At 43.7% G+C, this 15,194-nt stretch overlaps 1 protein-coding gene across 1 annotated transcript in view; it reads right to left on the bottom strand.

Annotated features, from left to right (window-relative positions):
* The window catches only part of LOC126159238 (exostosin-3-like), a 300,080-nt gene that overhangs the window by 164,539 nt on the left and 120,347 nt on the right, over positions 1-15,194 (bottom strand). Inside the window, exon 3 of the mRNA XM_049916501.1 lies at positions 11,554-11,769. Within this exon, the coding sequence (XP_049772458.1) occupies positions 11,554-11,769 (216 nt within the window). The remainder of the gene's footprint in view (positions 1-11,553; positions 11,770-15,194) is intronic.

Here is a 15,194-nt window from a genome sequence, read left to right as displayed (position 1 = left end):
AATCTGAGAATAAGGTTTCATAAGATTTGTACTGGAAAGGGATTCACAAAACATCAAATTCCTTCAACGCCCAACTACTTTGTCTCGTGAAGATGTCGGTATTTAAAGTTTTCGGGTGCAGTACCTGCAGATATAACTGTGGATCGCACGTCATACAAAACTAGCAACTTTATCGCTAGTTACACTTCATCGTATTTACCATGCGGTTCCGGCTTCTCTTTAATTAGTACATTACTTCCACTAACTATTATGTACAGGAGGTGGACAAAAATATGGAAACTTGAACACATTCCGATGCTAATACAGTACAGGAAACCTGTTGGTTTTCCAAATAGCTTCTAGTCGTATCAGAATGGATAACTACAGGTCATGTTGTGAGGTAACAGGCGAGTTGTGGCGCTCTGAAAATGTTCTAAGTTCAAAGTTGGCAGCCACCACTCAGGCAGCTCAGCAAGTCGCGGCTCGTTAGCAACCGTGTGATACCGCACAATGGTAGAACCACGTGGTCCAGGGACAGCGTGGATGGGAATTACACGGTGGTGCTGTGTCGATGAAGGAGACATGTCGGGAGTGCCAAATATGGCGGACTTCGTGAAACCTTAATGGCAGACATTTCATAGTTCATATAGAAATTATTAGTAGCCAGGGAAATCACGATACCTCAAAAAGAAACATGTTCTTTACCATTATTTGCACTACGATTCTGATGGTGTAATCAGATTTTCAATATCTTTATTAGTGTAAAGTTTAGTATCTGACGACAAATTATACAAGTAACATCCAGCAATGAATTTCCAAAATCTAATCGGTTCATCCGATTTTGTCGATCGACATGTCTTTAGAAGGCTATTAGTGTAAACCTAAATTGGTATTCATTACAGGCATGAAACTTGAATAGTACATGAGTTATGGGAGGTCAAAGTGCCCTATTACTATCGATCACGCCAGGCCATAAGTACTCCACAGTTACACGCAAAAACGGTAGCAGCATGCTTGTAAATATATTTATTCAACTATTCTTTGTTTATATCCGATATATACTCATCATGAAGAAATTGGTCAATTATTTACTGTGTTTTAGAAAGCACAGAGACATTAGGCTACTGGCTTACTTCTGTTGTATTCCTCTGATATGTTTATTTAATTTGTTTATGTATTTAATAATGTGTGTTAGAGCGTGTTTATGGTCCAGCCGTAGGAATATTTATCTTATTTTCAAGTTATTTAAATGTAAATCCAGTATTTCGAATGTGTTTCATTATGTTTGTGAGTGTGTTGGCTTGGAGACAGGGCGGGAGCGCTCTAGCCAATCACAGCGATCATTTCTGGAGAGGACACGGGGGAGTGCTGGACGTGGAGCAGTGATGAACGGTCGCAGGGAAAACTTGGAGAAAAGAGCAGTTCTGCGCAAGGTCGCGGGAGATAGAAATATTTCATAGTGGTGACTTGTGCATTTGTAAGATTTCTGTGGCTTCTGCAGTGAAGACACAGTATGCGTTTATAAGTGGATATCTAGCGAGCTATGTTGATGCTCGTAACCAATTACGTGAAGTAGGAATCTATTGTTTCCCTATTATTCAACCTATACTATTTTATTTAATTGTTGGACCATCGACACCAATAAGTGTTTTACAGTAATAAAGGGCATTCTTAGAGGTACCTCTGCTATCATACTCATCATTTAAAGTAGTTAAAACAGTACTTGCAGAATTTATTTAATTGCAATCTTTCATTTATAAATTCCTATATAACACTCAAAATTCGCAATTGCCGAGTGATAGGAACCTTTGACCACTCGATTCATGTGTATATTCATATTGTATACTGTAGACGCAGGAGTATTTGGCTTGTAATGCAGCAACTATGTATCCCAGCCCCTAGACAACGAAACCAACAAAAACTTCTAACATTTCAACTCCGAGTCTGAGGGTACGTAGTTGAGAACCACTATTTCATCATTTTATAGTATTAAAAGCCCGCAACGTATAATTTTCAAGAAAACATTTCCTCCTGTAATGCAGTGACAAGTTTCGTAATGATGATGGAGGTGGATAGTGATCACGCATCCTTCTCTCCAAACTAGAACACAAAGTCTCGGTCAAGCTGGGTCTACACCTGTGCGCCTTGTATCTACACTCCTGGAAATGGAAAAAAGAACACATTGACAACGGTGTGTCAGACCCACCATACTTGCTCCGGACACTGCGAGAGGGCTGTACAAGCAATGATCACACGCACGGCACAGCGGACACACCAGGAACCGCGGTGTTGACCGTCGAATGGCGCTAGCTGCGCAGCATTTGTGCACCGCCGCCGTCAGTGTCAGCCAGTTTGCCGTGCCTTACGGAGCTCCATCGCAGTCTTAAACACTGGTAGCATGCCGCGACAGCGTGGACGTGAACCGTATGTGCAGTTGACGGACTTTGAGCGAGGGCGTATAGTGGGCATGCGGGAGGCCGGGTGGACGTACCGCCGAATTGCTCAACACGTGGGGCGTGAGGTCTCCACAGTACATCGATGTTGTCGCCAGTGGTCGGCGGAAGGTGCACGTGCCCGTCGACCTGGGACCGGACCGCAGTGACGCACGGATGCACGCCAAGACCGTAGGATCCTACGTAGTGCCGTAGGGGACCGCACCGCCACTTCCCAGCAAATTAGGGACACTGTTGCTCCTGGGGTATCGGCGTGGACCATTTGCAACTGCCACTGATGGTCGCATGCGTGTTTGGCGCCGTGCAGGTGAGCGCCACAATCAGGACTGCATACGACCGAGGCACACAGGGCCAACACCCGGCATCATGGTGTGGGGAGCGATCTCCTACACTGGCCGTACACCACTGGTGATCGTCGAGAGGACACTGAATAGTGCACGGTACATCCAAACCGTCATCGAACCCATCGTTCTACCATTCCTAGACCGGCAAGGGAACTTGCTATTCCAACAGGACAATGCACGTCCGCATGTTCCCGTGCCACCCAACGTGCTCTAGAAGGTGTAAGTCAACTACCCTGGCCAGCAAGATCTCCGGATCTGTCCCCCATTGAGCATGTTTGGGACTGGATGAAGCGTCGTCTCACGCGGTCTGCACGTCCAGCACGAACGCTGGTCCAACTGAGGCGCCAGGTGGAAATGGCATGGCAAGCCGTTCCACAGGACTACATCCAGCATCTCTACGATCGTCTCCATGGGAGAATAGCAGCCTGCATTGCTGCGAAAGGTGGATATACACTGTACTAGTGCCGACATTGTGCATGCTCTGTTGCCTGTGTCTATGTGCCTGTGGTTCTGTCAGTGTGATCATGTGATGTATCTGACCCCAGGAATGTGTCAATAAAGTTTCCCCTTCCTGGGACAATGAATTCACGGTGTTCTTATTTCAAATTCCAGGAGTGTAGTCGCCATGCGGCTGCAGCTTGCGCCACAAGGGAGTGGAAGTACTTGTGTAGGTGCACTCCTTACTTCCGTGTGGGGTAAGCTGCAGCCGCACAGTGATTAGCTACAAGGCGCACAATCGTAAACGCACGCTTATGTTGACATCTGGTGACGGTGCCGGCCAGGGCATATGCCACAATTCGTCCTTTTGTTCACAAAACCAGTCCTGGACGACATGCGATGCTTCAATGAGGGACCTGCCGTTTTGGAAAACAGCATCACCACTGGGGAACAGTCACTGTACCACGGTATGGAACTGATCAGCGAAAACGGTCACATAAACCTTGGCAACAATGCAGCCTTCTGGAGTAGCCACGCGGCCCATGGGTTAAACGTTATGGCAGCCCATAACGTCGCCGGAGCCCCGCCATGTTTCACTGTTGGTACGATAACTCCGCCAGAAGTTGGGCGCAGTGTGAGGAAGGACTCATCCGAACGAATGACTTTCTTGCATTGCTCCATAATCCAGGTTTTAGGCTTTCGGCATCTAATGTTCCTGTTACGAGCATTTGCGTCACTGATGAATGGTTATGGAATTTCAGCTCGCCCTACAGTTCCCTGCTCATGTAGCAACCTTCGTGTTGTTTAGGTGCTAACAGGTAACAGGATTCGTGGGTGCGACATTGAGTTCTACACTGACTTTTGCAGCGGTCGTCCGTTTGTTTTTGGACACAACCCTTTTCGACGCCTGCCTGCCACTATTACTCAACACACACGTTCGTCGGTGTTGTGATGTAAAGGATGATGTTTCTCCGTTTTACTTGTATGAGGTACAGATTGCGACATGGTATCTCCTGAAAAACAAAATACTTTCTCTACCTTACTTAGCGGAGCGCCCACCATATGAGCATCAACAAATTATCCACATTCGAATTCACTTTCCATCAAGATAATACCCTCGCAGGTACACTATTCTGACCACTACCAATACTTTGAATATACACTACTGGCCATTACAATTGCTACACCAAGAAGAAATGCAGATAATAAACGGGTATTCATTGAGCAAATATATTATACTAGAACTGACATGTGATTACATTTTCACGCAATTTGGGTGCATAGATCCTGAGAAATCAATACCCAGAACAACCACCTCTGGCCGTAATAACGGCCTTGATAGGCCTGGGCATTGAGTGAAACAGAGCTTGGATGGCGTGTGCAGGCACAGCTGTCCATGCAGCTACAACACGACACCACAGTTCATCAAGAGTAGTGAATGGCGTATTGCGACTAGCCAGTTGTTCAGCCACCATTGGCCAGACGTTTTCAATTGGTGAGAAATCTGGAGACTGTGCTGGCCAGGGCACCAGTCAAACATTTTCTGTATCCAGAAAGGCCCGTACAGGACCTGCAACATGCGGTCGTGCATTATCCTGCTGAAAAGTAGGGTTTCGCAGGGATCGAATGAAGGGTAGAGCCACGGGTCGTAACACATCTGAAATGTAACGTCCACTGTTCGAAGTGCTGTCAATGCGAACAAGAGGTGACCGAGACGTGTAACCAATGGCATCCCATACCATCACGCCGGGTGATACGCCAGTATCGCGATGACGAATACACGTTTCCAATGTGCGTTCACCGCGATGTCGCCTCACACGGGTGCGACCGTCATGATGCTGTAAACAGAACCTGGATTCATCCGAAAAAATGACGTTTTGCCATTCGTCCACCAAGTTCGTCGTTGAGTACACCATAGCAGGCACTTCTGTCTGTGATACGGGCTGATAGTTCATGCTGCTGCAAACGTCGTCGAACTGTTCATGCAGATAGTTGTTGTCTCGTAAATGTGCCCAACTGTTGACTCAGGGATCGAGACGTGGCTACACGATCCGTTATAGCCATCCGGATAAGATGCCTGTCTTCTCGTCTGCTAGTGATACGTGGCCGTAGGGATCCAGCACGGCGTTCCGTGTTACTCTCCCGAACCCACCGATTCCATATTCTGCTAACAGTCACAAGTTTGGTGTACCTTCGCCGGTATGGTGAAATGTTATGAATCAGACTGTTAAGATTGAATGGTTTGAAAAATTTTTGGAAGGTGGCTGGCAACAGCCTTAAGCAATGTATAAAATGCATATTTGAACCATCAATTGTCTTTATTTTAAACCCCAATTCTCAAGTGATTCTCTGTATACCTACAGTGTCATATATTTACATTCATGGCATTCACGACATGTTTTAAGTAATGAGTAATGGAATTTGGTGGCTTAAACCATTTTAACCCTTCACCCGTGAAGGCGCTCCAAGACCGAAACCGGAAGAATTTTGGTTTAAAATAAAAACAGCTGATGGTTTAAATCTGCATTTTATACATGAATGTTCTGTGTTTCCCCTGTATCCGTGCAAATCGCATGTTTATTTAGATATACAAGACGACTTCCGAATTTTCCTATGTGTGAGGCCGTGTATGCCAGAGTCGTGAGCCGGTTGGAAATGTTAGATTCTGATACTTGACTTTTCGTGTCACTTATGCATCATCATTCACTGATTGCGTCAGTACTCGCGTATATGGCGATATGATGTGAAATTTCTAGCACTTTTGAGTGGCGCGATAAGACCATACTATTATCATCAATTGTAGGCCCGATCTTAAATCGTTCTTCCTTAATTTCATTGTGTAATTTCAACTGAAAGAGGTCTATTTTCGAGAATTTTCTGACTTGAAAAAGTATATTTTTGAAAATTTTGGTAAGTTACAAGTGTTGAGAATAACTTACTTCGTAGAAAAACAGTGTTTGTGATTTCGCAGCATATCAATCTTTGTGATTTGCTGTTACTGTCAAAAGATAGTTCAGACTGCATTTCGAATGTGCGTCAGTGTGAATAAACGTAACTTTTTGAGAATTTTCGGAAGTCACGATTGTAGTATGCATAAGCTGTTCTTAGCAAACCGTGGTTTGAAATTTAGTTTCTGCTGCACATATTATAACTAAAACTTTGCGTTACATCTAGTTTTTCTTTCAAAAGGAGAGTATATTAGCTACATTTATCATACATTAACATTGTCTCTGAGTTTGATAGCGACTATGCTTCAAATGGCTCTGAGCACTATGGGACTTAACATCTGAGGTCATCAGTCCCCTAGACTTAGAACTACTTAAACCTAATTAACCTAAGGTCAGCACACACGTCCATGCCCCGGGCAGAGTTCGAACCTGCGACCGTAGCAGCAGCGATGTTCCAAACTGAAGCGCCTAGAACCACTCGGCCACAACGGCCGGCGATAACGACTATAAGCTCAAAAATTTCTAAGAAACTTCTCATTTCTTCCATTAGTTTTTCTGCTGCCTTAACACAAATCTCGTTATATATACTTATTATTTCTGTTCTTAAAGAGAATTAGTGACACGTTCGGGTCAACAAACTGAAAGAAAACCAGCGGGCCTAGATCAAATTAATTTCTTAACTGTCCTGCAAAACATTGCACCAGCCACAGCATAGCTCCGCTGTGAATGTTGTTCTCAAACACAGGATAATTCAGTTGATGTTCGTAGGCAGGCGGAAAACACCTTGATTACTGCCTACCGATTAGTATCTGCTGCGAATAGGTGTGCTGGAACTAGACGTACCAAAGACACCTCAAGTTCTGTCTTCTCCTGTAGGTCCCGATTCCTCTGCAGGAAGAGCAGGAGCTACATCTTTTCGTCGACTTCTCTGCTGGTGGCGTTTCAGTCGTGGGTCAAGGTGTCCTGTCCTGTGAAGGATGGACTGGCACCAGGTAGGACTTGGATAGTCCCCTAGTCAAAAGATTCTTGGTGCTGTCTTCCCCCGAAAATAAAACTGACCCGGTGGGATTCACTTCACATGTTGGGGAACGTGCTTATCCTGTGTCAACAGGAGGCAAACGCAAAAAGGTTATGGGTTATTCATCTTCGGCAGGTCGGACGGGCGACGAATAATGGTACCCATAGGAAAATGGCAACACGGGACTGAATGGAACACCAGGTGCAGTCAGTGTGTGTATGCCGCATGTTGAAGGAGATATTCCGGAGTCACAGAGAGAACAGGGCATAGAAAAACGTCGATTGTGGTGCACTATGGAACAAACGATTTCTGTCGCCTGGGCTCCGAGGTCATACTTTGATAATTCCAACGACTGACAGAGAAACTTGAGAAGACCAACCTTGTGCACGGAGTTCCAGCAGAGCTCACAGTTGGTAGCATCGGCCCAGAACTGATTGTACGCCCCTGGTTCTCAGTACGGTGAAAGGATTGAACAACTTTGGGGGTCATTTGATAAGACAAGCTACGACGTCCTGGACTTGCACCATTGAGTTGAGAACTGTAGAGGGCCCTCAGTGTGTCTGGAGTGCACTACACAACATAGGCTGCTACCCAAGTAGCAAACGAGGATTCTTTAGATTAGGCACTCTCTATGAAGTCCAGATAATGGTAGCTGTAGGAGATCCAGAAGTAATAATGTAACACCCAAAGGAATTTCCCCACCCCCTTCCCGTACACACACGGGCAAGAGAATTAAAATCCTCGTAGTAAACTGCCAAATCATTCGCAACAAAATACCTGAGTTTGAAGCGTTCGTGAAAAGCAGTCAAACTCACATAGTAGTAGGTCCAGAAGCTAGTTCAAACTTTAAGCCGACAGCAGTGAGAGTATTGGGCAAAATCTAAGCGAATGTCGAAAGAATACGCTAATGGAACATGGTGCAGGTGTACTCCTCACACTAGACAAGAAACTCAAATCGCACAAGGTAGAAAATGAAGCTGCATGCTACATTGTTTGGGAAAGACTCAGCATCAGCATTGGGTATAATACTGTCATTGGATCCTACTATCTTCCACCAGACGAACCTCCTGATGTAAGCAAAATGTTTAGAGAGAACGTGAGCTGTCTTTTATGTAAAATCCCCGGTATACAGTATTCGTCGGTGGAAACGTTATTCATCCAACAATAACTTCATAAAATTACTCTTTCGTTAATAGTAGGCGTGAGAAGATATCCTGTGATTTATTACTAAATGCCTTCCCTGAAAGGTACTTAGATCAGATGGTTCAGAATCCTACTTATGACGGAAATTTTTAGATCTAATGGCAAAAAACAGATCTGACCTGTTTGAGAATGTCCACATTGACAATGGTAGGAGCAACTACGAGTGTGTTTGAGCAACAATGGTTACCCAGTTGCAAAGGGAAACTGAAATAAGCAGAAAGTATTATACTTACAGCGAAACCAAATAAAAAAAAACAGCATTGTCAAATTCCAATGAGGAACTTGAAACTCGTAGCACAGGACAGGAGCATGTAAAAGAACTATGGCTCGCATTTAAACCAGTAGTTGACCATTCAATTGACAGATATGTACCCAACTGAAGACTTCATGATGATAAGGACTTTCCAATGTAGGCAGTCACTGAAAATAAATTTCTAAAGAAACAAACACTGCTGCATGGTGTAAAAGTTGGCATGGTGCTATCAATAAAGAGATACTAAATAATACGTGTTTTGCTGTCAAGAGAGCAATGCGCGAAACCATCAATGACTACCGTAGCAGAATGTTGTCGAAAGATCTTTGCGAAAACCGAACAATTTCTTATCCTATTTAAAAAGCTGTTCGTGGCATCAAAGTTAGCGTCTGGTCACCCGCGGATGAGACAGGAACTGAAAATAAGGGTAGCAAATCAAAAGCAGAAATGATTAACTCTGTTTTCAAATGTTCCTTTACAAAGAAAAACTCAGGAGAACTGCCATAATTTAATTCTCGTGCCACAGAAAAAGTGAGTCCTTCAATATTACTTGTAGATGTTGATTACAGACATTAGTGGCAGGGACATTAAGAAACAGCTGAACCCATTAAAAATCGACAACGTTCCAGGGCCCAGAGGGTCCCCTGTCTGACTCTGTGATTACATTTTCACGCAATTTGGGTGAATAGATCATGAGAAATCAGCGCCCGGAACAACCACCTCTGGCCGTCATAACGGCCTTGATACGCCTGGGCATTGAGTCAAACAGAGCTTGGATGGCGTGTACAGGTACAGCTGCTCGGCCACCATTGACCAGACGTTTTCAATTGATGAGAGATCTGGAGACTGTGCTGGCCAGGGCAGCAGTCGAACATTTTCTGTATACAGAAAGGCCCGCAAAGGACCTGCAACATGCGGTCGTGTATTATCCTGCTGAAATGTAGGGTTTCGCAGGGATCGAATGAAGGGTAGAGCCATGGGTCGTAACACATCTGAAATGTAACGTCCACTGTTCAGAGTGCCGTCAATGCGAACAAGAGGTGACCGAGACGTGTAACCAATGGCCCCCCATACCATCACGCCGGGTGATACGCCAGTATCGCGATGACGAATACACGCTTCCAATGTGCGTTCAACGCGATGTCACCAAACACGGATGCGACCATGATGATACTGTAAAGAGAACCTGGATTCATCCGAAAAATTGACGTTTAGCCATTCGTGCACCCAGGTTCGTCGTTGAGTACACCATCGCAGGTGCTCCTGTCTGTGATGCAACGTCAAGGGTAACCGCAGCCATAGACTCCGAGCTGATAGTCATGCTGCTAAAAACGTCGTCGAACTGTTCGTGCAGATGGTTGTTGTCTTGCAAACGTCCCCATCTGTTGACTCAGGGATCGAGACGTGGCTGCACGATCCGTTACAGCCATGGGGATAAGATGCTTGTCAACTCGACTGCTAGTGATACGAGCCCGTTGGCATCCAGCACGGCGTTGCGTATTACCCTCCTGAATCCACCGATTCCATATTCTGCTAACAGTCATTGGATCTCGACCAACGCAAGCAGCAATCTCACGATACGATAAACTGACCTTTATCGAAGTCGGAAACGTGATGGTACGCATTCCTCCTTCTTACACGAGGCATCACAACAACGTTTCACCAGGCAACGCCGGTGAACTGCTGTTTGTGTATGAGAAATCGATTGGAAACTTTCCTTGTGTCAGCACATTGTAGGCGTCGCCACCGGCGCCAACCTTGCGTGAATGCTCTGAAAAGCTAATCATTTGCTTATCTCAGCATATCCTTCCTGCCGGTTAAATTGCACGTCCGTAGCACGTCATCTTCGCGGTGTAGCAATTTTAATGGCCAGTAGTGTACTAAAATAGCTCGAACAGTATGATCTCCTCAATGCCAACCAGAATGGATGTCGAAAAATACATCATGTGAAACCCAGATCGAAGTTTTCTCACATTACGTACTGAAAGCGATGGATCAGTGCTGTGAATTGCACGCAGTATTTCCCAATTTCGGAATGCTATTTGGCTCAGAAACGTGCCTACGTTTATTCTCAAAAGTACGGTGTTGCTCTTTACAAAATGAAAAAAAAACATATGTCCTGTGACAAGTAACAATGTGTCACAGGTGGAATCGACCAACTCCTGCAAATAGCTGGATGTAACGCTTTCTAGGGATATGAAATGGGACGTAACCTAGGCTCAGTCGTAGATAAAGCCGGAGGCAGGATTCATTTTACTGGTAAATGCGGTGGAAAAGGAATCAGTCCCAAAAGGAGAATGCCTACATATCAGTCCTACAACCCATCCTAGAATATTTCTCAGGTGTGTGCACCCCATACCAGGTGGGACTAACAGTGGATATTGAAAGTATAAACAGAAGGGCAATACGAATGATCGCAAGTTTGTTCGGCCCATGGGAGAGTCCCAGAGAATTGCTGAAGGAACTGAGATGGCAGACTCTCGCACATAGACAGACTACCTGAGAATGCTCACTTACAAAGCTTCCAGAACCGGCTTCAATATACGACTCTAGGAATACTCTACACCCGCCTACTCATCGCTTCCCCAGGAACAGTGAGGACGAGGTTAGAATAATTAGAGAGACATTCAAAGACTTATCCTTCCCCACACCTCATACGTGAATGGAAGTGGAAAGAAACCATAACTGGTACCTTCTACCATGCACTTCACAGTGGTTTTCAGAGTATGGATGTAGATGTTTTCAGTCCAAAGTCTACAGACTTTATCAACCAAAAGATACTTTCCCTGCGGTGTATTATAAATGTCTCATCACACATACATCTACCTGTGAAACAAGTATATATTTAATCTGCCGTACATGAAGGATTTTAGATTTTTACAGCATTACAGGCTTACAAATGGAGTCTACTACTTACAGTGAAAGAAGCATTGAACACACTAGGTGACGGTTTATCCAGTACTGGAGTCGGGGGGATTCCTAATCTCGTGCGCAGCAGTGCGATCACAGTGTCAACAGCCGCCTGCGCAGACGACATGTAGCGTTCCCACAGCACACGGCCCTGGCGGCGCATGGCCAGCAGGTCTGCGTCGCCCACAGCACTTATCAGGAAGTGAAGTTCCGGGACGCGTGCCTGTCGAAGAGCAAAATATTGTGTAGGTTGCTATAAAAAGTGAAATAGATTAGATTAATTATTCATTCCATAGACCCACAAAAGAGGGAATCCTTCTGGGTGTGGAACGTGTCAGGTAAACAGAGGGAATCCTCCTGGGTGTGGAACATCTCAGATCAACACATTACAAAAATGTAATTAGAAAAACTTGAGTTTCATTAATTTTAATCATCCTCAGTCAATAAACAGTAAAATTATGTACATGAATAAAATTTAAACTTCTAATATTTACAGGTTTAATACTTACAGCTGCTTTCATTAAATCTATCATTCAGACATTTGCTAGTTTCTTGGCTATTACAACCAAGTATTATCAAAAATTAAAGTAAATTATTCATTTCAGTGATCCTCAGTTAAGAACAGTCAGATTATGTACAAGATTTAAAATTAAACTTCCACTGTTTACAGACTTAAGACTTACATCTGCTTTCCATACATCCATCATTCACACAGTAGGCAGTTACTTGGCTGTTACAAGCAAGTATTGTCAAAAATTAAAGTATAATAAATTTTCATTGAAATGGTCTACTGCACTTCTTGAGAAACTCATGGATGGAATAGAAGGATTTGGCCACCAAAAATTCTTTTAAATTATGTTTTAATTGTGCCTTGTCTGAAAGTAAACTCTTAATGGTTGCTGGTAACTTATTTAAAATATGCATTGCTGAATACTGGACTCCTTTCTGGGCAAGAGTAAGTGATTTTAAATCTTTACGTATATTTTTATTATTCCTGGTATTGATGCTGCGTACTAAGCAGTTAGTTGGAAACAGAGATGTATTATTTACAACAAAGTTCATTAAGGAATAAATGTACTGAGAAGGTGTGGTTAATATGCCCAATTCTTTGAATAGGTTTCGACATGATGATCTTGGATTTACGCCATTCATTACTCTTATTATACGCTTCTGTACTCTAAAACGTTTTTCTGTGTTTGTGGAGTTACCCCAAAATATGATACCATATAACATAATGGAGTGAAAAGAAGCAAAATATGCCAGTTTTTTTAATATTTATATCTCCTACGTCTGACATCATTCGCATTGCAAACACAGACTTGTTTAGGCGCTTTAGCAGTTCGTTAGTATGTTGCTCCCAAATGAATTTATTATCAAGTTTTAATCCCAAGAATTTTACACTCTCAACTTCTCCTATTTCCATGTCATCATATTTTATACACCCACCAGAAGGAAATCTCTTGGAAGTTCTGAACTGCATGTAGTGGGTCTTTTCAAAGTTTAATGACGGTGTTGGTAGCTCTGCACCAGGCGAGACGCGTGAGTTTTGTGCTGTCGTACAGACAATTGATTTAGAGTGTAATTAAACTCTGTTTAGTTCAGGAAACTGGTTTAATACGTGTATTAGTGTGTTTTGTAAGCTTAATATTAAAGATTTCACTTCTCTTTGCGTATTAGTCTAGAAAACGCGAAAGGAACATACAGTAGGATTACGATCGTATTCTTGCATACATTTTAGGGCAGTAAAACTTATACAATCTCATTTAATTGTTCTGTTCCGTTCCAGCAAGTTAAGAAAAGCGTACCCCTTTTTTGTTTAACTCTTATTTTGCGAAACACAGCGTAAATTTTAAATTCCGGTATCTGGACCTTTGTACATACGGTAGTAGCTTTGTACTTTGTACATCCTCAACAACCCGTAACGCACAAATGCAAAGGCAGAAATAATTCACTTTGTGGCACTTCAAGAAGACATCCAGTAACTTACGATAACACAGAAATAAAACATGTCGTAATGACTCTTACTGCAGACTACCGTCACAGTTCCCTCCACAGCTGTCACTGGTTTCAATCGGTCGCAACAGACCTTCGGATACACAAAGACAAAGCCGAAATAAAGGTCTCCAAAGCACTGTGTATACAGAGAAAGTGTTCACCACACGGTAGAGATTAGCATGTCATCCCACCCCCCACCCCCCTCTCCCCGTCCCCCAAACACAGTGCAAAACAAGCGAGTGCACACCTCTCAGCGGACACACGGTCTTGATTTGGCAACCGTTGAGAACAGAACTCCAACTGCACACCACCGCAAAGTGCGAAATTGGCGCAGTTATTCCGTTTATGAATTAAAAATGTATTAAACCACTTAAAATTCACTGCCAGTTGACTGACGTGTATGGAGTGTTGTGTTCTGCCCACTCGTATCATATAGGGTGTCTAGAAAAGTGCTTTCTCGGGTCGCTAAACAACAATTCAAGGTCCATGTAATTAATGCAGAGTATTCAAACCCTAAAACAGGCATTAGCAAAACCAGCAAGCGAGCAGTTTCTTCAGTGCTACGTCAGTCCAACAAATGTTTTGTTCATTTGCTTCTTTGTGGAAATCCTGTGAAATTTCAGTTGGACACGGGTGCCTCAGTTACATTGCTGAACCGTAACACATGTCAACTGTTAGGCTCCCCACGCCTGTATAAAACTAGCACTCACCTGTCGGCTTATAGTGGACAAGACATTCCCGTTCTTGGAAAATGTACTTTGCCTGCCACGTATCTCTCGCATACGCGAACAGTGACTTTTACGGTGCTACAATCACGCGATTGTGTGAACATATTTGTTCTCGATTCATTTGATTTGTTTGGATTTAACATTCAGGACAACGTGTTGTCAGTGTCTGCATTCAATGCAAAAGGTAGTGTAGCTATCTTGCTGAAAGAATTCCCGGAACTCTTTTCTTAGGCAAGGCTAACAATTTTGTTGCACATATTACCACGAAAGACAATGATCAGCTGAAATTTTTCCGGGCCAGAAATGTTCCCATTGCATTACGGGACGAAGTCGCTGCTCAACTTAAAGCATTGCGAGATAGCGGAGCTATTGCGCCCATACAAGCTAGTCGATGGAAAAGTATACTGGTTTTGCTCCCCAAACCTTCCGGTCGCATTCGCCCCTACGGTCAACCAACAAACTGTGGTTGATACTTACCCATTGCCACACCCAGAGAATCTCATGGACAGGTTATATGTCGGTCGCTACTTTTCAAAACTTGATTGGGCGACGCTTATTTTCAAATACCGCTCGATGAAGACTCTGAAAAAGTGTATGTAGTGAATATTCTTTTGGGCTTGTTTAAATATTTGCGTTTGCCTATTGGCAGAACTTCTGCACGCGCCATTTTCCAACGGTGTTTGAAACAGGTGACTGATCAAGTGCCAGATTGTTCAAACTATTTGGATGATATTGTCATAGCAGGTCGTACAACTGAAGATCACATTGCAAATTTGCGTGCTTTGTTTCGTGTGTTATCTGACGCAGGACTAAAGCGTTGACGGAAGAAGTTTTAAAGCTTGAGTTACGGTACCTGGGTCATGTCATAAAAGTCAAGGTGTACATCATCATCAGTCACCTTTTTTAGCCATACGAAATTTGCCAG

This window comes from Schistocerca cancellata, chromosome 2, assembly GCF_023864275.1.
Source record: "Schistocerca cancellata isolate TAMUIC-IGC-003103 chromosome 2, iqSchCanc2.1, whole genome shotgun sequence".
Lineage (NCBI taxonomy): Eukaryota > Metazoa > Arthropoda > Insecta > Orthoptera > Acrididae > Schistocerca > Schistocerca cancellata.
Note: the sequence above shows the minus strand (reverse complement) of the source record. Positions and strands in the feature narration are given on the sequence as shown.